Genomic DNA, 26,496 nt, shown 5'->3' with positions numbered 1-26,496 from the left:
AGGTAGGGAGAGCTTGTAGCCGCAGCCGTTGTAGTAGAATTGTATATAGTAGGTTTTTCCAGAAGAAAAGATAGAAGTAGAAGCAGAAGTAGAACCAGAAGTAGAAGTAGAAGGCGGAAATATGGCGTTTGACCGACAAGATGGCGTCTGTCACAATCTGGATCGGCTGTGACGTCACATGCAAGTGCTCCATTGCAGCCTTTTCTCAAAAGAGGAGTTCTTGCTTAGCTTATAGCGACACGCTGTGGACAAATAGGGGATTGCGATTTTTCGTCTCTGAGGAAAACTAATAAAAGTTCACAGAAGTGTGGTAAATTTAATATAAGTAAGAAAACAATTTGTCTTTTTGACTTTTCTCCTTGGGATTATATTAATGCCATTTAGTTTAAATAAATCATTTTCATATCGCTGTAAAATTATGAAAACGCGACCAAAAAACTCCGTGAAACCTTTTGGTTGGCCACTGATGCAAGCCTTTGAAATGGGCCGGATTTCCAACCGCTCTACACCTCCCTTTATTCACGCACTACAACGGATGTGAAGTCATGTCTTCTGCGCCCTATGTAGTGCACTACGAATATTACAAACCTAGCCTTTTAGAATTCAGCCACGGAGTTTTACGGTAACAAGAAACAAGTGCGCGTTTGACCAGCCATGGGTTTACAGGAAGTGTTTTTAAAAGCTTGTTTATAAAATATTATTGTTACTGTATTTCATAATGGGAGAAGACGGGGTTTTACAGAAGCTGGGGAATATGAAGGCGTTGTTGGGAATCGTAGCAGGAGCAGGAGCTTCGTATGGGCTGTACAAAATGTTAGTGCGCCCCTGCAGAGAAGATCCAGAGAGAAAGAAAATCAAGGCGAGACAGAGTGGGAATCTGCAGCCAGGAAGTCTGATGGCCAAAGTGTCTGGATTTAATGTCGTTAGTGGGAATCTGAGCGCAGAAGTTGCATCAAGTAAGACACAATTCATGGCAACAAACATCCAGCTGTGCATGAGTTCTAAAGCCCAATCTCCTCCCAACCCTGGTCCTGGAGAACCTCCTGTCCTTGTGTATTAGAATCACTCCTACAGGTTCCACCTGAAAGAGTTGAAGTCTTCTCATTAGTGCTTTAAAGGAAAACTCCACCCTGAGACACATTAAATGTGTTTATCTTGAAATATTTGTGACCTGTTTAGTGATCCTGGTACTAATCTTTTAGCTGGTGTTGTATTCTCAATATTCCTCTGAGAAGTTAGGAGGTATGTGCTGCATGACGTCACAAAGGGATGTTGTTATTGTAGGCGGAGTTGCCCTGCATTCATAATCATCCATCCATCCATTATCAGGGGCGGCATGGTGGTGTAGTGGTTAGCACTGTCGCCTCACAGCAAGAAGGTTCTGGATTCGAGCCCAGTGGCCGGCGGGGGCCTTTCTGTGCGGAGTTTGCATGTTCTCCCCGTGTGCTCTGGTTTCCCCTACAGTCCAAAGACACGCGGTTAGGTTAACGTGGGGCTGAAGTGCCCTTGACAGTGTTCGAAATACCCGTCTGCAGTCTGCATTTTGCAGAATGATTTTCAAGATTGCAGAAGAAAAATTAACCTGCAATTTTGCAGAATGAAAAAAATCAGTCTCGGGATTCAGTGGTTCTCAATTTAGCAAACCTGCGCCGCGCAAACCTGAAGCCGTTTTCCAGGTCAAAGTTGAGCAATATTTATGTAATACCGACGAAAGGCGACGACAACCAAATAAGGGCAGTTGCCGTTTTCTGATGTAACAACAAACATGGCTCCCAAGAAGAGGATTGTTTCTTTGGGGCAAGAGTCCGACAAAAACGCCAAGGAAACGAGAACAATTTTGTCGTATCTTGGCAAAACCGGCAGCCGGCGTGACTCCAACAACAACGACGACGACAGATCGCGCATCCGCGAGGTGGACAAAATGAAGACGGTCGCTGTTATAGTTGCATACATATATATTGGTAAATTGTATAGGTTTGTATATATTGTATTGTTGAATCATGCAAAATTATACTGATATTATATCCCTTTTGAAGACAGCAACAGTATTTTACCTTTATTCATAGATACTTTTGAATATCTTGTTTTCTCATACCAAGTTACACTACGTTCACACTGCAGGCTGAAGTGACTCAAATCCGATTTTTTCGCCCATATGTGACCTGTATCCGATCTTTTATTGACAATATGAACGACACAGATCCGATTTTTTCAAATCCGACCCAGGCCGTTTGGATATGTGGTCCTAATTCCGATTCCTATCCGATCTTTTCATATGCGACTTCAGTCTGAACCGCCAGGTCGCATTCATCCGACTTGCACGTCATCAACGAGCCACAAACGTCACTATTCTGCGGTGAAGTAGGCGGCGGGTCTCTCAAAAAAAGTTACAACAACATGGCGCATGACATCAATGCGACTCCGCACCCACACGTTCCTTTGAACGGAGGTTGCAGTCACTACCCCGCAGAACGCCTGAGCCAAAATCCTTGCCCTCTTCCTTCTCAACCTCCTCCTTAACATCAGGCTATTGTGCATGTTCTGGCTCCGTCGCAACAACAACTGCATCATCGCCAGGTACTCCATGCTGGCTACTGTCATACACAGGAAACTTTAGGTTACTTCCGTAAACACTGGCCATGCTCACTGCGTGCGACGTCGTCGTATCCTGCAATGCGCATGCGGAACACTTTTAGGTCGCTTTTTGCTCATACTGAGGATCACATACAAGTCGCATATATTTGTTAATGTGAACGACCTCACAAAAAAATCGGAATTGAGCATTAAGCCTTGCAGTGTGAACGTAGTGCTACACTAATACATGTTTTGTGTACATGTTCTATTTTTTTTTTTACTAGTGCTGTCTTGCCTGTGGTCCAGACGAGCACAAAGTAAAACAGTTGCCCTGTAAGACAAAGCTCATAGGTTCAGTTCTGTAGCTCTCAGTTCTGCCGTGATTAGTTTGTACCCGGTTCTCTGTTAGTTTAGAGCAGTGAAGCCCCTGCAGTCGTTCTCAGCTCAGTTCATGACCTTGCACTTTAGAAGCCAGGCGAACACAATGAACCCAAACGTCTTTCCATTTGCCAGTTGGGTTTTATTCCTTAATGGCATCAATTCTTTGCATCATCGTAAGATGTAACAGAGTGTAGAACTGAAACCTTGCTTTCAATTTAAAACTACAGGTTGCAGATGCAAACACTGTGAATGAAGTACATTTTGGGTAACAATCTATCGTTCAAGCTAGAAACTTAATCTTGACAAAATGTAACATGACGTGTAACATGAAAATGAATGTTTTGTTTCTTGAAGAACAGTTGTGTTCTATTGTTTATTGTGGTGATACTTTTATTAGTATGTTGTGTGGAAGGAAAATGTGTGGGTGTGATAACTAGTACATTTATGAATTACACTACGTTCAGACTGCAACCTGAAACGACCCATATCCGATTTGTTGTGAAATCCGATTTTTTTGTTAGGCCGTTCACATTACCAATTATATGAGACTTGTATGCGATCTCCAATACGAACGGAAAACGACCCAAAAGTGTCCCGCATGCGCAAATTGACACGTAATAAGCACATCTACGTAATACGTTAAAAAAAAAAAAGCGCACTCTTCAAGTTTGCAAGTAAAGCATGGAGATGAGGCGAGACCTGGCGATGTGGTTTTTGTGGCGGCGGCGGAACTCACACAATAATCTGATTAATGTGGGCAGCAGACTAATGAGACCGAAGGTGTCAAATTACTGGAAATTTCCAGAACAATCTTATAATCTTGTAATACAGGATGGTTTAACATCCAGGTCCCTACCAAATCCACCATTAGCTTGATCAATTCTATAAAAGTCTATTTAAATTCTGAAAACTGTACAAATGTTGTTGTTTTCCACCAAAGAGGCGGGATTAGCCAACGCAGAATAGTGACGTTTGTCTCTTGTTGATGACGTGTAGGTCGCATGAATGCGACCTGTCCGGTCAGACTGCAGTCGCATGTGAAAATATCGGATATGCATCGGAATTAGGACCACATATCCAAGCGGCCTGGGTCGCATGTGAAAAAATCGGATCTGTGTCGTTCAGATTGTCAATAACAAATCGGATACAGGTCGCATATTGGCAAAAAAATCGGATATGGGTCGTTTCAGGGTGCAGTCTGAACATAGTCTTAGTTGGTATACTTCAAGTTGTAGTAGCCCGTAGTGTCAGGGCGAGGGGGATGAAAGACCTGTGGAGGTATCATAGAATGATAACTTTGCTGCAGAGAAGGATCTGTGAAGACTGAAATTAAAAATAGAGTGAGAGAAGAAAGAATTACAGGAATGCTATGAGTTGTAAAGCTAGATATGATGTAAATATAGGCATTATTAGGTTGAGAAGGGTGTAGTATGGAGGCTTGTGTATTTGCAGAAAATATTTCCAAATTGCAGAACAAAATTTTGACATTCTGCAATATTGCAGAACACTGGAATAAAGTATTTCGACCACTGCCTTGAGCAAGGTACCTAACCCCTGACTGCTCCCCGGGCACTATAGTGTGGCTGCCCACTGCTCTGGGTATGTGTGCGTGTGTTCACTGCTTCAGATGGGTTAAATGCAGAGGATGAATTTCACTGTGCTTGAAGTGTGCATGTGACAGGGTCGCGGGCAAGCTGGAGCCTATCCCAGCTGACTACGGGCGAAAGGCGGGGTACACCCTGGACAAGTCGCCAGGTCATCACAGGGCTGACACATAGACACAGACAACCATTCACACTCACATTCACACCTACGCTCAATTTAGAGTCACCAGTTAACCTAACCTGCATGTCTTTGGACTGTGGGGGAAACCGGAGCACCCGGAGGAAACCCACGCGGACACAGGGAGAACATGCAAACTCCGCACAGAAAGGCCCTCGCTGGCCGCTGGGCTCGAACCCGGACCTTCTTGCTGTGAGGCGACAGTGCTAACCACTACACCACCGTGCCACCCATTCGTGACCAATGTTTCCAAATTTCCAACTTCCCAGTAGAAAACAACAGCTCAATTTGAACAGCTCTTCAACTCGCATTTCGGACTCAGAAAGTCAGTGTTTTTCCGAGAGCTCTGGCTTGTCTTGGGGTGAAAAAGTTAGAACCGGTTCCATGCATTTCAACCTAAAACAGGCGGGTGCCAATGCCAAAAAGATGGCACTGGCACGTTACTACAAAATTTCCTGTTCCAAAAATTGGAACCATTGACGTCACAGGCTGTGGGAGGGGCTGCCATAATTTTTCATGAAATTTGCTGGTGTTTTGAGAAGCTTGAACTTCAAACATTTTATTGACATTATAAAACATGAGGCTTTTGGAAAGTAATGAAAAGTTGAGCAAGTAGTGGTATAGGGAAGAGATGAGATCACTTTCTTTTGGTGATTTTTGTTCCTCCATAAACCACTCTGTATTTGTGTGTGTAGATATTTTTTGCCACACTCCACAACAGGAAGGCTCAGCACCACAGTCTGTGTCTTTCGCTCAAAGTTGTGTGGTGGATTCAGTTGTAAAACTGCGGCTTTTAACGATGGACAGAGTCCAGTAGAGGTTTCGGAGAGTGCGGTGGGAAGGCATGCGTGCAACTCGAGGTGGTGTTGAAGTTCATAACACCGCTCGCACTCCGCTACGGTCGGAAATGTGAAAGTAAGCAAGAAGCAGCTTTTATTTATTTCTGTCTGCTTCTTTTTTCTTTTTCCATACACACACGAGCATGCACAGGTGGATGCAGCGATCACAAGTAAACAGACCCACACATGCTACTAAATTGAGATGTGAGATTTTCCCCCACAAATATTACCCTGTTAACATTTCAACTTCCGCTATGTAACTTTCACTTCTCGCATCTGTCGAAATGCAGTCCAGTTCTCCAAAGGCATCAATGCAGAATTGGCAAATGCATCTAAAAGCTCACTGGTGCCACTATCAGCAGGTAGTTATGGGAAAAGTTAACTCAGAATTGTATTACAAAATGAATCTTGGATGCGATTGAAGAGCTCATCTCATCTCATTATCTCTAGCCGCTTTATCCTGTTCTACAGGGTCGCAGGCAAGCTGGAGCCTATCCCAGCTGACTACGGGCGAAAGGCGGGGTACACCCTGGACAAGTCGCCAGGTCATCACAGAGCTGACACATAGACAACCATTCACACCTACGGTCAATTTAGAGCCACCAGTTAACCTAACCTGCATGTCTTTGGACTGTGGGGGAAACCGGAGCACCCGGAGGAAACCCACGCGGAGAACACACAAACTCCGCACAGAAAGGCCCTCGCCAGCCACGGGGCTCGAACCCGGACCTTCTTGCTGTGAGGCGACAGCACTAACCACTACACCACCGTGCCGCCCGATTGAAGATCATATTTTAATTAAAAAGGTTGTGCAGGGTGGATTTTTCCTTTTAAACTAACATTTTGAACAACTGGTGTTGATAGAACCATTGCTTTTCTCCCTTTTGTTCCTCCCAGGTGAAATTCTCTCCAAATCCCCCAGTAGTCTGGAGCCTCGACACCTCAGCATGCTTCTGTCTGTCCTACAGAGCAGCCCGAACCCAACCGAAAGAAAACAAGTCCTTATAACTTTAGGAAACGCTGCAGCTTTTACAGTGAACCAGGTATTACATGTAAAACTTTGGATTTGCCAGTAATAAAATTGCAAAAACTTTTCATTTATTCGCAGCCCTTATATTTACTTCATCTTCTTTGTGTTGTGGATCATTCTCATGTCATTAATGACCCAAAAGACAGGTAGTGAACTAAAAATTTCTAAAGGTCCATCAGCTAAATAAAACTTTGCTTAGAAATGTCCAGATAAGCAACTAACATGACTGAATGGAGACAACACTTACGGTTTAATGATTACACGTTAGTGATTATTTTAAAACTATAAATAAGACACATCGATTTGAAGTCATGTTTAGTTTCGTACTGGCACATCACATTACCACTTGTGACGTGGATTCTGAACAGATGAGACGTCTGTTTTGAATGTGACGCTGGGAGGTTAAACGCGGATTTCTTTGCCCATTCGTCGTTAAACGTTCTATTTTAATTCTTAAATTTAAATAAAAAAAAAACAAGTCATGTCAGACCTAGTCTGGCTAACGCGACTTCAAAGCTCTGCGAGCATTTGGTCTGGCAAAGATATTAAGCCCAACCGTTTCCCAAAGGCGTGGTTGACCTGCCTCACTGAAATGCCTCAGTTTGCTACTGGTCGAAGTCAGAAAAGGCTGTGACGAAGATTAAACCAATCACATCACTCTTTCCTCTGACGTATGTGACACGACGGAAACTGCTTGAGTAACAGGAAGAAGATAAATACCTCCAGGGCTGCTCTTTGCTCCGTTTTCAATGAGAACTTCCCGTTGAATGCTTTCAATACAGCATCTACCGCTGTGTCAAAGGCTTGCTGCTGCTCCATGTTCGTAATGTTTCTAGTGAATGAAGCGCTTCCGGCATAGATTCTGTAAACAATCTATGGCTTCCGGTCGCAGTTCTACTACGTCACTGCCTTGAACACGCCTCTACCCAGGGCCGTTGGAGATGCTCAAAGTTGATTGGCTCCCGATTTTTCGGGAGCTTGGAAGAGCTGGAGATAGCTTGCCTTGCCAGACTAAGCTCGCAACAGGCCCTCGTGTTGCGTCACACTTAGGATGGGCGGGCCCAGGCTATGTCAGACCATAAAACAAAAAAAATCTGTGAAAGAGCGGGGAACCCTACCCCTTTTGGAGCTAACATCTATAGTCATGTAGCTAGTCTCTGGTCTAATGAGATACATTCAGCTGAACTGATTTACATAAATACTTGTGATTGGATAAACTGAAATTGATATATTACAGAAGCAGAGTTGGTTTATGTTTAGAAAATGTGAGTCACTAAACTACAGCCAGGTTGTTCTTTTATATACAGTGCTCAGCGTAAATGAGTCCACCCCGTTTGAAAAGTAACATTTTAAACAATATCTCAATGAACACAAACAATTTCCAAAATGTTGACAAGACAGAGTTTAATATAACATCTGTTTAACTTATAACGGGAAAGTAAGGCTAATAATATAACTTAGATTACACATTTTTCAGTTTTACTCAAATTAGGGTGGTGCAAAAATGAGTACACCCCACAACAAAAACTACTACATCTAGTACTTTGTATGGCCTCCATGATTTTTAACGACAGCACCAAGTCTTCTAGGCATGGAATGAACAAGTTGGCGACATTTTGCAACATCAATCTTTTTCCATTCTTCAACAATGACCTGTTTTAGTGACTGGATGCTGGATGGAGAGTGATGCTCAACTTGTCTCTTCAGAATTCCCCAAAGAAAATAATTTCTTTCCACCACAAAGGTGAAGGCTACAAGAAGATCAGCAAAGCTTTACTTATCAGTCAGAATACTGTAGCAAAAGTGGTACAAAAATTTAAGAAAGATGGAACTGCAACCATCTCACAGAGACGTCCAGGTTGTCCATGGAAGTTAACACCTCGACAGGAGCGTCTTCTGATGAGAAGGGTTGAAGAAAATCGGCATGCAAGTTCACTGCAGTTATCTAAAGAAGTAGAAAGCCAAACTGGGGTGACTATTTCCTGTGACACAATACGGCGTACACTGCAGAGGAATGGCATGCATGGATGCCGTCCATGAAAGAAGCCTCTCCTAAAGCCCAGGCACAAAAAAGCCCGCCTAGAGTTTGCCAGGGCCCATGCTGACAAAGATGAAGACTACTGGGACTCTATACTCTGGAGTGATGAGACCAAGATAAATGATTTTGGAACTGATGGCTTCAAAACTGCAAAGGTGAGGAATACAAAGAAAATGCATGGTGCCTACAGTGAAACATGGTGGTGGCAGTGTCCTTCTGTGGGGCTGCATGGGTGCTGCTGGTGTCGGGGAGCTGCATTTCATTGATGGCATCATGAATTCACAGACGTATTGCTCTATACTGAAAGAGAAAATGCTACCATCACGCCGTGCCCTTGGTCGTCGTGCACTTTTCCAACATGGCAATGATCCTAAACACACATCTAAGGCCACTGTTGGATTTCTGAAGAAGAGCAGGGTGAAAGTGATTCAGTGGCCAAGTACGTCTCCTGATCTGAACCCAATCGAACACGTATGGGGAATTCTGAAGAGACAAGTTGAGCATCACTCTCCATCCAGCATCCGGTCACTAAAAGAGGTCATTGTTGAAGAATGGAAAAAGATTGATGTTGCAAAATGTCGCCAACTTGTTCATTCCATGCCTAGAAGACTTGGTGCTGTCGTTAAAAATCATGGAGGCCATACAAAGTACTAGATGTAGTAGTTTTTGTCGTGGGGTGTACTCATTTTTGCACCACCCTAATTTGAGTAAAACTGAAAAATGTGTAATCTAAGTTATATTATTAACCTTACTTTCCCGTTATAAGTTAAACAGATGTTATATTAAACTTTGTCTTGTCAACATTTTGGAAATTGTTTGTGTTCATCGAGATATTGTTTAAAATGTTACTTTTCAAACGGGGTGTACTCATTTACGCTCAGCACTGTGTGTGTGTGTGTGTGTGTGTGTATACATTATATATATTTGGTTCTGTCTACTGAAACATTTTACCTGGTTTTGTATCGAGACCAGAGGCGACTGCTCTAGGACTACAAGGGAAACCCAGCTTCCTGTAAAATGTCACGCAAAAGTTTGTCTGTTAAATCTGTATTTCTCCTATTTAATTCTCTTGTTCCAAATCGATATTTTGTGCTCGAAAGTGCTCAGGTTTACGGCTAGTTCATTCAGCAGTAATTTATCGCTGGTTGTCATAATCAATCTGATAACGTGATTTTTTTTTCACCCCCATAGAAGCCTGTGGAAGCATAACCCATTGAAAACCCATTATCTCTGTAGTTTAATGCCACTACGGGATATGATTTGATCTTAGTGCAGCAAAGCGAGACATTGATTGGACAATATGCTTTTAAAATGTAATTTCCAGACACCCAGCTTCACTGGGGGTCTGTGGAAAGTCACTGACAGTAAGATGGGACTGTACGCTGGGTTTTTGTATGATGATTGGAGCAAATCTCAAATCTGTTTTGAATGTCATGTGACTGACAGCGTTTTAAAATTATACGTCGCATCGATCAGAAGGATTCAAGCTCAGTCCATGCAGAGTGTTGGCAAGTGAAGTTGTGAGCCTAGCTGCCGCCCATTCTCGTTCTTTTCCTGCCAATATACAGGTCCTATTTTCATTTGTATGTACTGTAATTAAAATTGTAAATATCGAGTTCACAAGTTTGTTACTTGCTTTCATTTCGGTTCAGTAAAATCTGTTTATTTTTAGGGGAAATCTAGCCAGCCAGCTAGCTAGCTGTTAGCTGTGCAGAATGGCAAATGTTGCTAATGTTGTTGACCTGATTTTGGAGAAGAGATTTGATGCTCTTCCTTACAAGCAGAGGCTCAAAATTAAACAGCAGGGCAGATCAATACCCAAGATCGATTTAATTCAAAAGTCAGGGAGACACAATCGCTCGTTTCCGCTGTCTTGGCATGACAAAATAAACTGATTAACTGGGAGTGCTTTGACCAAGAGAATGTACTGTTGGCCTTGTCTCTTAACGAGACCATCCCAGGGATGGATTATTTGGTCAAAACTGGGTTTTGGAGGGGGCGGCACGGTGGTGTAGTGGTTAGTGCTGTCGCCTCACAGCAAGAAGGTCCGGGTTCGAGCCCCGTGGCCGGCGAGGGCCTTTCTGTGTGGAGTTTGCATGTTCTCCCCGTGTCCGCGTGGGTTTCCTCCGGGTGCTCCGGTTTCCCCCACAGTCCAAAGACATGCAGGTTAGGTTAACTGGTGACTCTAAATTGACCGTAGGTGTGAATGTGAGTGTGAATGGTTGTCTGTGTCTATGTATCAGCCCTGTGATGACCTGGCGACTTGTCCAGGGTGTACCCCGCCTTTCGCCCGTAGTCAGCTGGGATAGGCTCCAGCTTGCCTGCGACCCTGTAGAACAGGATAAAGCAGCTAGAGATAATGAGATGAGATGGGTTTTGGAGATTTGGCCAAAACTGGGTTTTGGAGATTTGGCCAACTTTGACAGGGCATACAAAAGGCATGAAAAAATCAAGGAACACTTAAGTTCATGTGCATGCTTAAGTTTACTTGGCAGAGTCAGAGTAGAACATGGCAGAATTCACATATAAATAACAACAAATTGACAAATAACAAACGAGACCGTCAATGACAGCGCAGCTCATTCTGGCCCCGTCTAGTCCAGAAGGAACGACCTAAGTGGGCCACCTTGCGCAATAAATGTTGCAAGCTGTATACACTATATACAAGCTATATATAGAAGTGATATCCACCCTAGGAATACCGACCTATTTGCCAGAAAGAATCCAGAACAGCGAGGAATTTACCGAGAAGAAGCGATTTTTGTTGAACTGCTCATTAAGGCTTAATTAGTCCATAACTTCATTCATAATTGTAATTAAGCAAATCTGTGTAGAAGTTCTATGCACCCTAGTTACCCCTACCTTCATGCCAGAAAGAATCAAAATCGGTGAAGAATTGAGGGAGAAGAACCGATTTGTGTGGAAACTGCACGTTAGGGATTAATTACTATGTATATCTTCATTACCTCGCCCGGGATGGAGTCCACCACAGGGCGAGGTATTGTTTTTGGTTGGGTTTCTTTGTTTTTTTTGTTAACTGGACCAATCTTCACGAAACTTTCAGGATAGATGGGCACTGGTCTCAAATAGAACCTCCAGCATTTTGAGGGTCATCCGGTCAAGGTCACCAAAAAGGTCAGAATCTTTTTTGTTGTGGCTAATGCCTCATATAGAGGCGCTAGCCACTACGTCATCGTGCTGTAAGAGTGTAACACTCGCGCACTGCGCATACACACACACGTGTTCTGATTAAAATGGCCGGTGCGTGTATACAATTTGGTTCACCGTTTGAAATAAATGGACTAGACTAAAGAAATCGCTTTCAGACATGTTTATGCTTATTGTATAGGGAAAGTGCGTTCCATTGAGCTCTAGTGCCGCGCCATTTCCGGGAAATAAGAGTTTGGGTCATGACGACAGCGTGTGTATGTCAACCTCGGTTCGGAGGTTTCAGTTTCGAAAACTGTAAGAGGTAAGAGTCGAATAATATAAAGTAAAGACACTTGGTATATTTTACTTCTGTGATTTTTAAATTGTTCATTTTTGGATTACGCTTCATTTTTGTGGCTACTGCCTCACAGAGTAAATATATATGCTGTATTTACTGTATGGACGTGGGATCAGAAAACAATTTTATTTGTAAGCAGTAGCCACATGGACCCACAGGGTACCTATTTTTTTCACGATATCTTCCTTCATATTCGTCATAAGTGCTACCGGGTGAGGTTTGTTTTGCCTGGCAACCCTTATTAATTGCAATTATGCAAATTTGGGTAGAAGCTATATGCACTCCAGGCAGACCTACCTTCCTGCCAAAAAGAATAAAAATCCGTGAAGAACTGAGAGAGGAGAAGCGATTTTCGTGAAATGTGGACGACGCCGGACAGACGACAGACAACACATGATGGCATAAACTCATCGCCTGTCAGTCAGATGAGTCAATAATTGAAATATTTTAATCCACAGACCCAAAACTGATCTTCCCGTCTTTCAAAGGCCACCAGCCGCCTCTGATCGAGACTGCAGTCCACCACTTGAAGTCCCCTGACTTATTGTCTTTTTAGTAAACCTCCAGGGTGGGCTTACAGGTTAGGTGTGTATAAAAAAAGATGTCAATATCAAGTCTAGCAGTTCTCTTACAGCTGATACACTTGTATCAGCACCACATATATACAACCCCGATTCCAAAAAAGTTGGGACAAAGTACAAATTGTAAATAAAAACGGAATGCAATAATTTACAAATCTCAAAAACTGATATTATATTCACAATAGAACATAGACAACACATCAAATGTCGAAAGTGAGACATTTTGAAATTTCATGCCAAATATTGGCTCATTTGAAATTTCATGACAGCAACACATCTCAAAAAAGTTGGGACAGGAGCAATAAGAGGCTGGAAAAGTTAAAGGTACAAAAAAGGAACAGCTGGAGGACCAAACTGCAACTCATTAGGTCAATTGGCAATAGGTCATTAACATGACTGGGTATAAAAAGAGCATCTTGGAGTGGCAGCGGCTCTCAGAAGTAAAGATGGGAAGAGGATCACCAATCCCCCTAATTCTGCGCCGACAAATAGTGGAGCAATATCAGAAAGGAGTTCGACAGTGTAAAATTGCAAAGAGTTTGAACATATCATCATCTACAGTGCATAATATCATCAAAAGATTCAGAGAATCTGGAAGAATCTCTGTGCGTAAGGGTCAAGGCCGGAAAACCATACTGGGTGCCCGTGATCTTTGGGCCCTTAGACGGCACTGCATCACATTCTATTCTGAATAAAATATGGAATTTTGAAACTTCCACATCATTGCATTCCGTTTTTATTTACAATTTGTACTTTGTCCCAACTTTTTTGGAATCGGGGTTGTACTACCTTATCACTATTGCATTATTATTTTCTGCTGTGCTGAGAATAACATTTGTAGTGGTCTTATGGTGGTCCGTTTCCATTGAGCGCTTGGGGACAGAACCCCTAGTTCCGGTAACTAAAACACACTCACTCATGTTCCGGGTCAAACATTTTCCTCCTTCCAGGATCTCCTTCGTGAATTTGGAGGTCTTCACGTCATCGCCAGCTTCCTTTCTGACCCTGAACCTGATGTCAGAGTGCAGACTCTGAACGCCTTGAATAACCTGAGCATGAACATCCGCAATCAAGAGCAGCTTAAGGTTTGCTTCAGAGTTTTGCACATCTTCATTCCAAAGGTTCTTGCACAGCACTGCAATGATCTCTCCTCCTATTCAGGTCTATGTTCCGTCAGTGTTGGAGCTGATCGAGATGTCCCCTGTGAACTCGGATCTTCAGCTGGCAGCGCTGAGGTTACTGACAAATTTGACCGTCACAGATGATCATCAGCATTTACTGAAGAGCTCCATCACACTCCTCTTGTCATTACTTGTAGTGAGCAACGCCATTCTTCAGGTGCTGAAAACCATAATATGGTTTTCATATTGTTATATTGTATGCGGTTGAGAATATTTGTTGACAAATTTTACTCTTTTCACATCTTTGCTTGTAGATCCAGGTTTTGAGGGTTCTAGTCAATTTATCGTCTAATCCAGACATAATGGACGACATAGTACAAGCCCAGGTGAAGTATGGCTACATTTACTTAAATAAATAATGTTTTTAACTAGTAAACTCTTATTGAAGGGGTTAATGTGATTTATATTAGTTGTAGGGATAGAATTGTTAACACAATGATAAAGATTTTTCCAATTAAAACAATTTTATCAAACTGACTCAGGAAGCAAAGCATATTACAGGGGGGCAAAAAAGTATTTAGTCAGTCACCAATTGTGCAAGTTCTCCCACTTAAAAAGATGAGAGAGGCCTGTAATTTTCATCATGGGTATACCACAACTATGAGAGACAAAATGAGAAAAAAAAATCCAGAAAATCACATTGTCTGATTTTTAAAGAATTTATTTGCAAATTATGGTGGAAAATAAGTATTTGGTCAATAACAAAAGTTCATCTCAATACTTTGTTATATACCCTTTGTTGGCAATGACAGAGGTCAAACGTTTTCTGTAAGTCTTCACAAAGTTTTTACACACTGTTGCTGGTATTTTGGCCCATTCCTCCATGCAGATCTCCTCTAGAGCAGTGATGTTTTGGGGCTGTTGCTGGGCAACACAGACTTTGAACTCCCTCCAAAGATTTTCTATGGGGTTGAGATCTGGAGACTGGCTAGGCCACTCCAGGACCTTGAAATGCTTCTTACGAAGCCACTCCTTCGTTGCCCGGGCAGTGTGTTTGGGATCATTGTCATGCTGAAAGACCCAGCCACATTTCATCTTCAATGCCCTTGCTGATGGAAGGAGGTTTTCACTCAAAATCTCATGATACATGGCTCCATTCATGCTTTCCTTTACACGGATCAGTCGTCCTGGTCCCTTTGCAGAAAAACAGCCCCAAAGCATGATGTTTCCACCCCCATGCTTCACAGTAGGTATGGTGTTCTTTGGATGCAACTCAGCATTCTTTCTCCTCCAAACACGACAAGTTGAGTTTTTACCAAAAAGTTCTATTTTGGTTTCATCTGACCATATGACATTCTCCCAATGCTCTTCTGGATCATCCAAATGCTCTCTAGCAAACTTCAGACGGGCCTGGACATGTACTGGCTTAAGCAGGGGGACACGTCTGGCACTGCAGGATTTGAGTCCCTGGTGGCGTAGTGTGTTACTGATGGTACCCTTTGTTACTTTGGTCCCAGCTCTCTGCAGGTCATTCACTAGGTCCCCCCGTGTGGTTCTGAGATTTTTGCTCACCGTCCTTGTGATCATTTTGACCCCACGGGGTGAGATCTTGCGTGGAGCCCCAGATCGAGGGAGATTATCAGTGGTCTTGTATGTCTTCCATTTTCTAATAATTGCCCCCACGGTTGATTTCTTCACACCAAGCTGCTTACCTATTGCAGATTCAGTCTTCCCAGCCTGGTGCAGGTCTACAATTTTGTTTCTGGTGTCCTTTGACAGCTCTTTGGTCTTGGCCATAGTGGAGTTTGGAGTGTGACTGTTTGAGGTTGTGGACAGGTGTCTTTTATACTGATAATGAGTTCAAACAGGTGCCATTAATACAGGTAATGAGCGGAGGACAGAGGAGCCTCTTAAAGAAATTGTTACAGGTCTGTGAGAGCCAGAAATCTTGCTTGTTTGTAGGTGACCAAATACTTATTTTACCGAGGAATTTACGAATTAATTCATTAAAAATCCGACAATGTGATTTCCTGGATTCTTTCCCCCCATTCTGTCTCTCATAGTTGAAGTGTACCTATGATGAAAATTACAGGCCTCTCTCATCTTTTTAAGTGGGAGAACTTGCACAATTGGTGGCTGACTAAATACTTTTTTGCTCCACTGTATATTGTGACCTCAAAATACATGTTCTCTGGCTTTGGACCAATCATGGCTTCATATGCAGATTAATCAAAGGTGACAGCTGAGCTAAATTGCTAGCAGTTAGTTACATACTTGGGCTCGTTGTAATATTCTGGAGAACACAGTACACTCAGTCATGTAAGTTTTGAGGACATACTTCTGAGAAATAGCCATTATTATTATTAATTAATTATTTTTTAAGTTAGAACAATTTTAAAACTAGATAGAGACTGTGACTAAAGTCACAGTGATTTGTGCTAGCTCTTACAAACCGGGACATCTGGTCACTGTACCCTATAGATCCAGAATGATAAGAGATAGAGAATGGCACTTAGTGAGGAAAAAAAGCCAGTTTTTCCATAGATCCTTCTGGTTCGGTGGTCCAGATCAGCACCAAAAGTTATAGCAACTTAATTCAGCCCAGAGGTATTCTGTATGTGAAATTTAGTGATGATTGGTTGAAAAGTGAGGAAGAAATACAACCCCAATTCCAAAAAAGTTGGGACAAAGTACAAATTGTAAATAAAAACGGAATGCAATGATGTGGAAGTTTCAAAATTCCATATTTTATTCAGAATAGAACATAGATGACATATCAAATGTTTAAACTGAGAAAATGTATCATTTAAAGAGAAAAATTAGGTGATTTTAAATTTCATGACAACAACACATCTCATAGTTGGGACAAGGCCATGTTTCCCACTGTGAGACATCCCCTTTTCTCTTTACAACAGTCTGTAAATGTCTGGGGACTGAGGAGGCAAGTTGCTCAAGTTTAGGGATAGGAATGTTAACCCATTCTTGTCTAATGTAGGATTCTAGTTGCTCAACTCTCTTAGGTCTTTTTTGTCGTATCTTCCGTTTTATGATGCGCCAAATGTTTTCTATGGGTGAAAGATCTGAACTGCAGGCTGGCCAGTTCAGTACCCGGACCCTTCTTCTACACAGCCATGATGCTGTAATTGATGCAGTATGTGGTTTGGCCTTGTCATGTTGGAAAATGCAAGGTCTTCCCTGAAAGAGACGTCGTCTGGATGGGAGCATATGTTGCTCTAGAACCTGGATATACCTTTCAGCATTGATGGTGTCTTTCCAGATGTGTAAGCTGCCCATGCCACACGCACTAATGCAACCCCATACCATCAGAGATGCAGGCTTCTGAACTGAGCGCTGATAACAACTTGGGTCGTCCTTCTCCTCTTTAGTCCGAATGACATGGCGTTCCTGATTTCCATAAAGAACTTCAAATTTTGATTCGTCTGACCACAGAACAGTTTTCCACTTTGCCACAGTCCATTTTAAATGAGCCTTGGCCCAGAGAAGACGTCTGCGCTTCTGGATCATGTTTAGATATGGCTTCTTCTTTGAACTATAGAGTTTTAGCTGGCAATGGCGGATGGCACGGTGAATTGTGTTCACAGATAATGTTCTCTGGAAATATTCCTGAGCCCATTTTGTGATTTCCAATACAGAAGCATGCCTGTATGTGACGCAGTGCCGTCTAAGGGCCCGAAGATCACGGGCACCCAGTATGGTTTTCCGGCCTTGACCCTTACGCACAGAGATTCTTCCAGATTCTCTGAATCTTTTGATGATATTATGCACTGTAGATGATGATATGTTCAAACTCTTTGCAATTTTACACTGTCGAACTCCTTTCTGATATTGCTCCACTATTTGTCGGCGCAGAATTAGGGGGATTGGTGATCCTCTTCCCATCTTTACTTCTGAGAGCCGCTGCCACTCCAAGATGCTCTTTTTATACCCAGTCATGTTAATGACCTATTGCCAATTGACCTAATGAGTTGCAATTTGGTCCTCCAGCTGTTCCTTTTTTGTACCTTTAACTTTTCCAGCCTCTTATTGCCCCTGTCCCAACTTTTTTGAGATGTGTTGCTGTCATGAAATTTCGAATGAACCAATATTTGGCATGAAATTTCAAAATGTCTCACTTTCGACATTTGATACGTTGTCTATGTTCTATTGTAAATACAATATCAGTTTTTGAGATTTGTAAATTATTGCATTCCGTTTTCATTTACAATTTGTACTTTGTCCCAACTTTTTTGGAATCGGGGTTGTAAGTGATTGAAAAAAAAATCCCGTTTTTCATGGATCATTCTAGTTCGGTAATCCGGATCAGCGCCAAAAGTCATAGCACCTTAATTCAGCCCAGAGGTACAGTGGTGCTTGAAAGTTTGTGAACCCTTTAGAATTTTCTATATTTCTGCATAAATATGACCTAAAACATCATCGGATTTTCACACAAGTCCTAAAAGTAGATAAAGAGAACCCAGTTAAACAAATGAGATAAAAATATTATACTTGGTCATTTATTTATTGAGGAAAATGATCCAATATTACATATCTGTGAGTGGCAAAAGTATGTGAACCTTTGCGTTCAGTATCTGGTGTGACCCCCTTGTGCAGCAATAACTGCAGCTAAACATTTGCCGTAACTGTTGATCAGTCCTGCACACCGGCTTGGAGGAATTTTAGCCCATTCCTCCATACAGAACAGCTTCAACTCTGGGATGTTAGTGGGTTTCCTCACATGAACTGCTCACTTCAGGTCCTTCCACAACATTTCGATTGGATTAAGGTCAGGACTTTGACTTGGTCATTCCAAAACATTAACTTTATTCTTCTTTAACTATTCTTTGGTAGAACAACTTGTATGCTTAGGGTTGCTGTCTTGCTGCATGACTCACCTTCTCTTGAGATTCAGTTCATGGACAGATGTCCTGACATTTTCCTTTAGAATTTGCTGGTATAATTCAGAATTCCTTGTTCCAACAATGATGGCAAACCATCCTGGCCCAGATGCAGCAAAACAGGCCCAAACCATGATACTACCACCACCATGTTTCACAGAAGGGATAAGGTTCTTTTGTTGGAATGCAGTGCTTTCCTTTCTCCAAACATAATGCTTCTCATTGAAACCAAAAAGTTCTATTTTGATCTCATTTGTCCACAAAACATTTTCCAATAGCCTTCTGGCTTGTCCACATGATCTTTAGCAAACTGCAGATGAGCAGCAATGTTCTTTTTGGAGAGCAATGGCTTTCTCCTTGCAACCCTGCCATGCACACCATTGTTGTTCAGTGTTCTCCTGATGGTGGACTCATGAACATTGGCTAATGTTAATGTGAGAGAGGTCTTCAGTTGCTTAGAAGTTACTCTGGGGTCCTTTGTGACCTCGCCGACTATTACACACCTTGCTCATGGAGTGATCTTTGTTGGTCGACCACTCCTGGGGAGGGTAACAATGGTCTTGAATATCCTCCATTTGTACACAATCTGTCTGACTGTGGATTGGTGGAGTCCAAACTCTTTAGAGATGGTTTTGTAACCTTTTCCAGCCTGATGAGCATCAACAACGCTTTTTCTGAGGTCCTCAGAAATCTCCTTTGTTCGTGTCATGATACACTTCCACAAACATGTGTTGTGAAGATCAGACTTTGATAGATCCCTGTTCTTTAAATAAAACAGGGTGCCCACTCACACCTGATTGTCATCCCATTGAATGAAAACACCTGACTCTAATTTCACCTTCAAATTAACTGCTAATCCTAGAGGTTCACATACTTTTGCCACACAGATATGTAATATTGGATCATTTTCCTCAATAAATAAGTGACCAGGTATAATATTTTTGTCTCATTTGTTTAACTGGGTTCTCTTTATCTACTTTTAGGACTTGTGTGAAAATATGATGATGTTTTAGGTCATATTTATGCAGAAATATTGGAAATTCTAAAGGGTTCACAAACTTTCAAGCACCACCGTATTCTGCATGTGAAATTTGGTGATGATTGGTTGATAACTGAGGAAGAAATAGCATCCTAAAAATGTTAGGAGAATAATAATAAGAATAATAAACTAGATAGAGACTGTGACTAAAGTCATAGTACTTTGTACTAGCTATTACAAACCGAGACGTCTGGTCACCGTACCTGTCAGGGATGGGTGGAGACGAATGTAGGTGCAGACGATATTTATTAAGAAAAGTGCAATCAGGCAAATGGTCCAAATCAGCAGGCATAAATCAGAAACGATAAACGAGCAGTAGGTCAGGTGAGGTACAAACAGAACATCTTAGGCACAGACAAAGGCAGAATCAAAGGACTAGGAACAGGAACTAGGAATTCAGAAACCAGGAAATCAAAACAATGCAATGTGTCTAAACAATTCAATACTTCGCAACCCGAGTAAGTCTTTGGTGTCCTTATATATGCGTGCTGATTGTGCCTTAATCCAGCGCCAGTGTGAGTCATTAGCGGCACGCATACGTGAATCAGTTCTCAGCGCAAGCCGTCCAGAGCGCGCGCAAGAGTCAGGAAACATGCACAGGTGTCACCGTATCCCATAGATCCGGAATGATAAGAGATAGAGAATGAAGCTTAGTGAGGAAAAGTTGCGCCCTGCCGCCCTGAACAAAATTTAAAAAAAAAAAAAGCTGATGGAAAAATCATGAAAATTGACAGCGTTAAGTGATTGAAAAATAGCTCCTTTTTTCATGGATCATTCTGGTTCAGTGATCCGGATCAGCACCAAAAGTCATAGCAACGTAATTTAAAAAAAAAAAGTCCTTCCCACGCCATGTGGCGCCGATCTCCGTAGCCCTCGGCCTCTCACATAGCTAGTGTTACAGTGGGGGGGCTAGTCCTCTGGTAACCACAAGAGTTTGACTCCCCACTCGCATCTGTATTGCAGCGTGCCTTGCCAGAAGGTACCATTTTTATGATGGTCTTTGGTATGAGCCGACCGTGAGTAGAACTCGCAATCTCGAGGCGGACACACTAACCACTAGGCCAACTCGCAGTGCAACATAATTCAACCCAGGGGTATTCTTCATGTGAAATTTGGTGATGAGTGGTTGAAAACTGAGGGAGAAATAGCGTCTTAAAAAATGTTAGGAGAATAATAATAAGAAGAAGAAGAAAGTAGAAAGATCCTGAGTGAGAGTAACAGTTTGCGCTAACGCAAATTACTATTGTACAAGTGTGCACTTGAGGACTGCTCTCCAGGGCCATTATATTGTAATTTTTAAAGAATTTTTAAAATGTTGAACACTTAAAGCAAGATAAATGTAGGGCTATTTTTATAAGGATTTTGTATTTTTATATATATACTGTACCTAATAAAAATATATGTAAAAAGAAATGACGTGCCAAAGAAATGTGTGTTAAGTGCAGTTGGGATTTTACTCATACAGGCCCCCGCCTCCCTAGTGCTCCTCTTTGATTGCGGCACAAACACAGAAGTGCTGCTTCGGCTTCTGGTCTTCATAGGGAACCTGCGGGCCTGGAGACCATCTGCACAGGTGGCTGAAGCTCTGAGGACGCGACTTGACTCCCTCTACTGTGTGCTGCTAGACAGCTGCTCTAAGATCCACAGCAGACTCCCTCTACTCCTCTCCCACCCCGACGGAGAGGTCAGAGCTCAGGTGGTGCGGCTCCTCGCTTAAACTCTCCTCTGGACTCCGCCTTGAAATCCATCAGACATGCTGTGACATGATGTGCGAGATCCAGTCTCACGTTGCCAGTGCACCTAGAAATACAGCTGTGTGTGTTCAGTGGGATTACGTCTCGTGATTCAGTGTTTGATGGATACAAATATTTAATGAAGTAGTAAAGTAAATATAATGGGTTATTAATAATAATAATAATAATAATAATAACCCAACAATAATGGATCAATATGAAATGAAAAGAATTCTGCAGTGTTTTCAACCTAAACTATTGACTCCATAAGGGTTTCTTAAGGTTTACTTGGATTGTTACCGGTTCTAGCTTTTTAAAGGAGTTCTAAGTTTCACTGAACCCTTTACTGTAGAGTTCTAAAGTTATGGGTTCTCCTACAGCAGCAAACCAAAGAACCCCTAGAACCTTTTACTGTGATTACCACATAAGAGTTTTTGACATATTTCCTTATTGAGAAAAGAACACAAGGCCTTCCTTCCAGCCAGCCGTTATCTTATCCGCCAGGGTCGCAGAGGAAGCTGGAGCCAATCCCGGCTGACTTCAGGCAAGAGGCAGGGTACGTCCTGGGCAGGTCACCAATCTATCACAAAGCTAACACAGAGGCGAACAACTATTCACACTCATATTCACACCTATAGGCAATTTGGTTCAAGTTTGTCACGTATTGGGGAAGCCAGAAACAGTTTTGGGCCCAAAAGGTTGCCAGTTTGATTCCCTGGACCAGCAGGAATGGCTGAAGTGCCCTTGAGCAAGGCATCTAACCCCCAACTGCTCTCCAAGTACTTCAGCACAGGTGCCCACTGCTCAGGGTGTGTATGCTTACATCCCCAGATGGGTTAAATGCAGAGAAAGAATTTCACATGACAAATAAAGGCTTAAAAAACGTACAGATTGCAGTGTACAAAGTACAATGAAATTCTTACTTGAATGCACCTCAACCAACCAGACAATAAGTGTCCGACAAGTGCAACCTTAAACTGCAAAGTACAAAATACTGCAGCATATAAGAGTAGCCACTTGACTTTAACCACGTGTCTTTGGATTGTGGGGGGAAACCGAAGCAAACACAAGACACATTTACGTAAAAGAAGAAGAATCCTTTGAGAGCACAGCGAAATTCCTCCTCTTCATTTAACCCATCTGAAGCAGTGAACACACCCAGAGCAGTGGGCAGCTATGCTACAGCACCCGGGGAGCAGTTGGGGGTTAGGTGCCTTGCTCAAGGAACTTCAGCCATGATACAGAGGGAGGGGGAAAGTGCTCCCCCAAGGGTGCTTCTCTAACCTTTAGGCCATGGCTGCCCCCCATATAATTAAAGCCTATGAGCAGTTGTTGAATTCTGTCAGTAAACATTTAAAATACTTAACAGTTATTCCACAAAATCGAGTCGTACATGAGCTGATAGCTGATGAGGCACGTAGCGCCAGGTCGGCTATAAGCCATGTATGACGAGATTGAGTGGAATAATTATTTTATTCCATCCACATTCACTGGATTTTGAGAAACGGAGCATTTTTATTTTTTGCAAATTTGATCAATAAAAACTTTATACAAAACGTCCAATAAAATAGTTTCTAAACAAACCGGTGAAATGACAGTAGCAATTTGTGAAAAATGCGATAATTCTTGAAAAATAATAAAAAGATACGCTCTTACCGTCAAATACTTCTATTCAATATTTTGTTGCTTTTTTGTATTTTTGGGGGGTTTCTTCTTCTTTAGGCTTTTTTTGGCAGTTAGCAAACCAAGTTATAGGTGCATTACCGCCACCGACTGGGCTGGAGTGTGGAACAGGCGATATGGGGGCCTATATTCTTTTAGCTATTTCTCATTCATCTCATTATCTGTAGCTGCTTTATCCTGTTCTACAGGGTCGCAGGCAAGCTGGAGCCTATCCCAGCTGACTACGGGCGAAAGGCGGGGTACACCCTGGACAAGTCACCAGGTCATCACAGGGCTGACACATAGACACAGACAACCATTCACACTCACATTCACACCTACGGTCAATTTAGAGTCACCAGTTAACCTAACCTGCATGTCTTTGGACTGTGGGGGAAACTGGAGCACCCAGAGGAAACCCACGCGGACAACATGCAAACTCCGCACAGAAAGGCCCTCGCCGGCCACGGGGCTCAAACCCGGCCCTTCTTGCTGTGAGGCGACAGCGCTAACCACTACACCACCGTGCCACCATAGCTATTTCTTTTTCTTTTAAATACTTGATAATTTTCAGGGGGTTGTTTTCGAGTAGAGCTTTCATCCTTGGTTGGTTCAGCAACACACTCCAACATTTTGTTTTTCTGTACTCACGGTGTATGAGCTGATTGGGCGGCATGGTGGTGTAAGTGGTTAGCACGGTCGCCTCACAGCAAGAAGGTTCTGGGTTCAAGCCCAGCGGCTGGCAGGGGCTTTTCTGTGTGGAGTTCGCATGGTCTCTCTGTGTCTGTGTGGGTTTCCCCCACAGTTCAAAAAGACGTGGTTAGGTTAATATGGGATGGCCTTGGGCTGAGGTGCCCTTGAGCAAGGCACTTAACTCCCAAGTGCTCCCCGAGTGCTGTTAGCATGGCTGCCTACTGCTCTGGGTATGTGTGTGCGCTCATTGCTCACGTGTGTGTGCACTGCTTTTGATGACTTTTAAATGCAGAGAGGAATTTCACAAGCGTGTGATGAATAAAGTTCTTCTTCTTCTGATATCCTAGTAGTAGAGTAGCCAATCAGAGCATGCGATTGCTCATATCCAGTGACTGTGGATAGAATAAAATAAGATTTGGTGTTTGGATGAGAGATAGCTGTTATATAGTTTTGCGTAACTACAACTACTTATCTGTAGTTCTGTAATTCGTTTTTTGGGAATCAATTGTACAGGTTTGAAACTTCGTTTCCATATATCATTGAATGAAAAATGAACACGTTCAAGTATTTTACAAAAATACATACTCTGCATAACCTTTTGTCCACCACCGAAACTACTGATTAAATATTATAAAAGCTCTGCGGTATTCCTTTAAAATACATTTTGGGTCGGTTAGCAGAAAGGTTTATTTACATCTGAAAGTGAAGCCATTCCTTTTTATCAAGCTTCACTCCTTTGTGCCTGCGTCCCTCCTGGAAAGCAGCAAGGGAAATGGACAAGCTCAGAGTAATGAAAGCAAACAAGATACAGACACTGTATACAAACAGTTGATAAGTTAAAAGGAAAAACTACTGCCTCTGTTACGCTGTCGAGGGCACTTATTTGTCCCCTTAGAGAGGAGTGTCACCGCTAATTAATACAACATTGTTCCTGTGATGAAACATTTCTGTCCTGATAGGGAGTGGTCTCTTTCACGATGACTCCGCCCCACCTCAGTGCTCACCGGATGGTTTCATCTCATCTCATTACCTCTAGCTGCTTTATCCTTCTACAGGGTCACAGGCAAGCTGGAGCCTATCCCAGCTGACTACGGGCGAAAGGCGGGGTACACCCTGGACAAGTCGCCAGGTCATCACAGGGCTGACACATAGACACAGACAACCATTCACATTCACACCTACGGTCAATTTAGAGTCACCAGTTAACCTAACCTGCATGTCTTTGGACTGTGGGGGAAACCAGAGCACCCGGAGGAAACCCACGCGGACACGGGGAGAACATGCAAACTCCACACAGAAAGGCCCTCGCCGGCCCCGGGGCTCGAACCCAGGACCTTCTTGCTGTGAGGCAACAGCGCTAACCACTACACCACCGTGCTGCCCCGGATGGTTTCATAAAGATGAAAATGATGTAGGCTGAAACGTAAGCCGTGGTCTTCAAAGTCACCACACCTCAACACAGTTGAACACCTCTGGGAGATTTTGGACCAATTTAGACACTAATTGAGGGATTCTATTTTGGAAGAATGGTGTTCGTTCATTTAGTACACTTCCAGAGGCTTGGAAGGTGCATTAAAACAGTTCTGGTGACACGTGTTTTTTCCTTTAATATTTCACCTGGCTCTAAATATGTTATAATATTCCTCGGGCTCGTTTCAGTGGATAGTGTGTGCTCAGTGAATGCCTCCTGAGAGATGCCCCTCCTTTGCCACATATCAAGTTGCTAGAACCAAAAACCTTTTCTAACCAATGAATGAGTCTTTCACGCTAAATGGTCTCATATACACAAAATGCTTCCTGTACCTTTGCTTTTCTTAGCTAATCATATATTGCAAAAGTAAGATATGCTTGAAATATCTTTGTGATGGACAACAGATGCACTTTGGCTGTTTGATTTTTTTTCCAGTGCGGTGTTTTGTTGTTGTTTTTTTCTGCATGTGTTTGCAGTGCAGTTCAAGTGTTTGCTCGCTTATGTGTTAATTAAGTCTGCATTATAAGCCAGGTGTTTAATTAATGCATCTGTTTGGTCATTTATATTACTGTAACTGGAAAAGCCAGTAATGTGAAAGTCTATGAATTGTACCATAGTGAATCTTAGTCGATTGGTTGTCCTGTGATCTGCTGCACCTGTAGGGAAAATGCATTTTTCTGAGTAGCATAACATGACTGCCACTGCTGTTAATGATTGGTAAATTCGGGCTCATTTTAATGTTTGTATGAAAATATTTGAAATAAATTATTTTATTATGGATAACTCATTTATGAATTGTGAGTTTTAAACTCGTCATGCAAGTAGTAGCAGTACTGTCAGAAACAGGGGTACAGTCGGAGTCCATTTCTGTCCCCCAGGGTACAGTCAACACTAATGTGTCCCCTAGGGTTTATTATTGGACCTCAAGGTAACTATGTGTTCCTTTTTAGGGCCAAAAAGGTACAACCCCGATTCCAAAAAAGTTGGGACAAAGTACAAATTGTAAATAAAAACGGAATGCAATAATTTACAAATCTCAAAAACTGATATTGTTTTCACAATAGAACATAGACAACTTATCAAATGTCAAAAGTGAGACATTTTTGAAATTTCATGACAGCAACACATCTCAAAAAAGTTGGGACAGGG

The 26,496-nt window shown here is 42.4% G+C and overlaps 1 protein-coding gene across 1 annotated transcript; it reads left to right on the top strand.

Moving 5' to 3' along the window:
• Positions 1 to 616: 616 nt before the first annotated feature.
• armc10 (armadillo repeat containing 10) lies at positions 617 to 26,134 on the top strand. The gene is made up of 6 exons (XM_060928224.1): positions 617 to 956; positions 6,474 to 6,619; positions 13,684 to 13,818; positions 13,895 to 14,071; positions 14,169 to 14,240; positions 21,254 to 26,134. The coding sequence occupies exons 1-6, from the start codon at positions 719 to 721 to the stop codon at positions 21,503 to 21,505; spliced, it is 1,020 nt and encodes a 339-aa protein (XP_060784207.1). The 5' UTR covers positions 617 to 718; the 3' UTR covers positions 21,506 to 26,134.
• The last annotated feature ends 362 nt before the right edge of the window (positions 26,135 to 26,496 follow it).

Source organism: Neoarius graeffei, chromosome 8 (assembly GCF_027579695.1).
Source record: "Neoarius graeffei isolate fNeoGra1 chromosome 8, fNeoGra1.pri, whole genome shotgun sequence".
NCBI lineage: Eukaryota > Metazoa > Chordata > Actinopteri > Siluriformes > Ariidae > Neoarius > Neoarius graeffei.
This window is presented reverse-complemented; position numbering and strand designations above follow the sequence as displayed.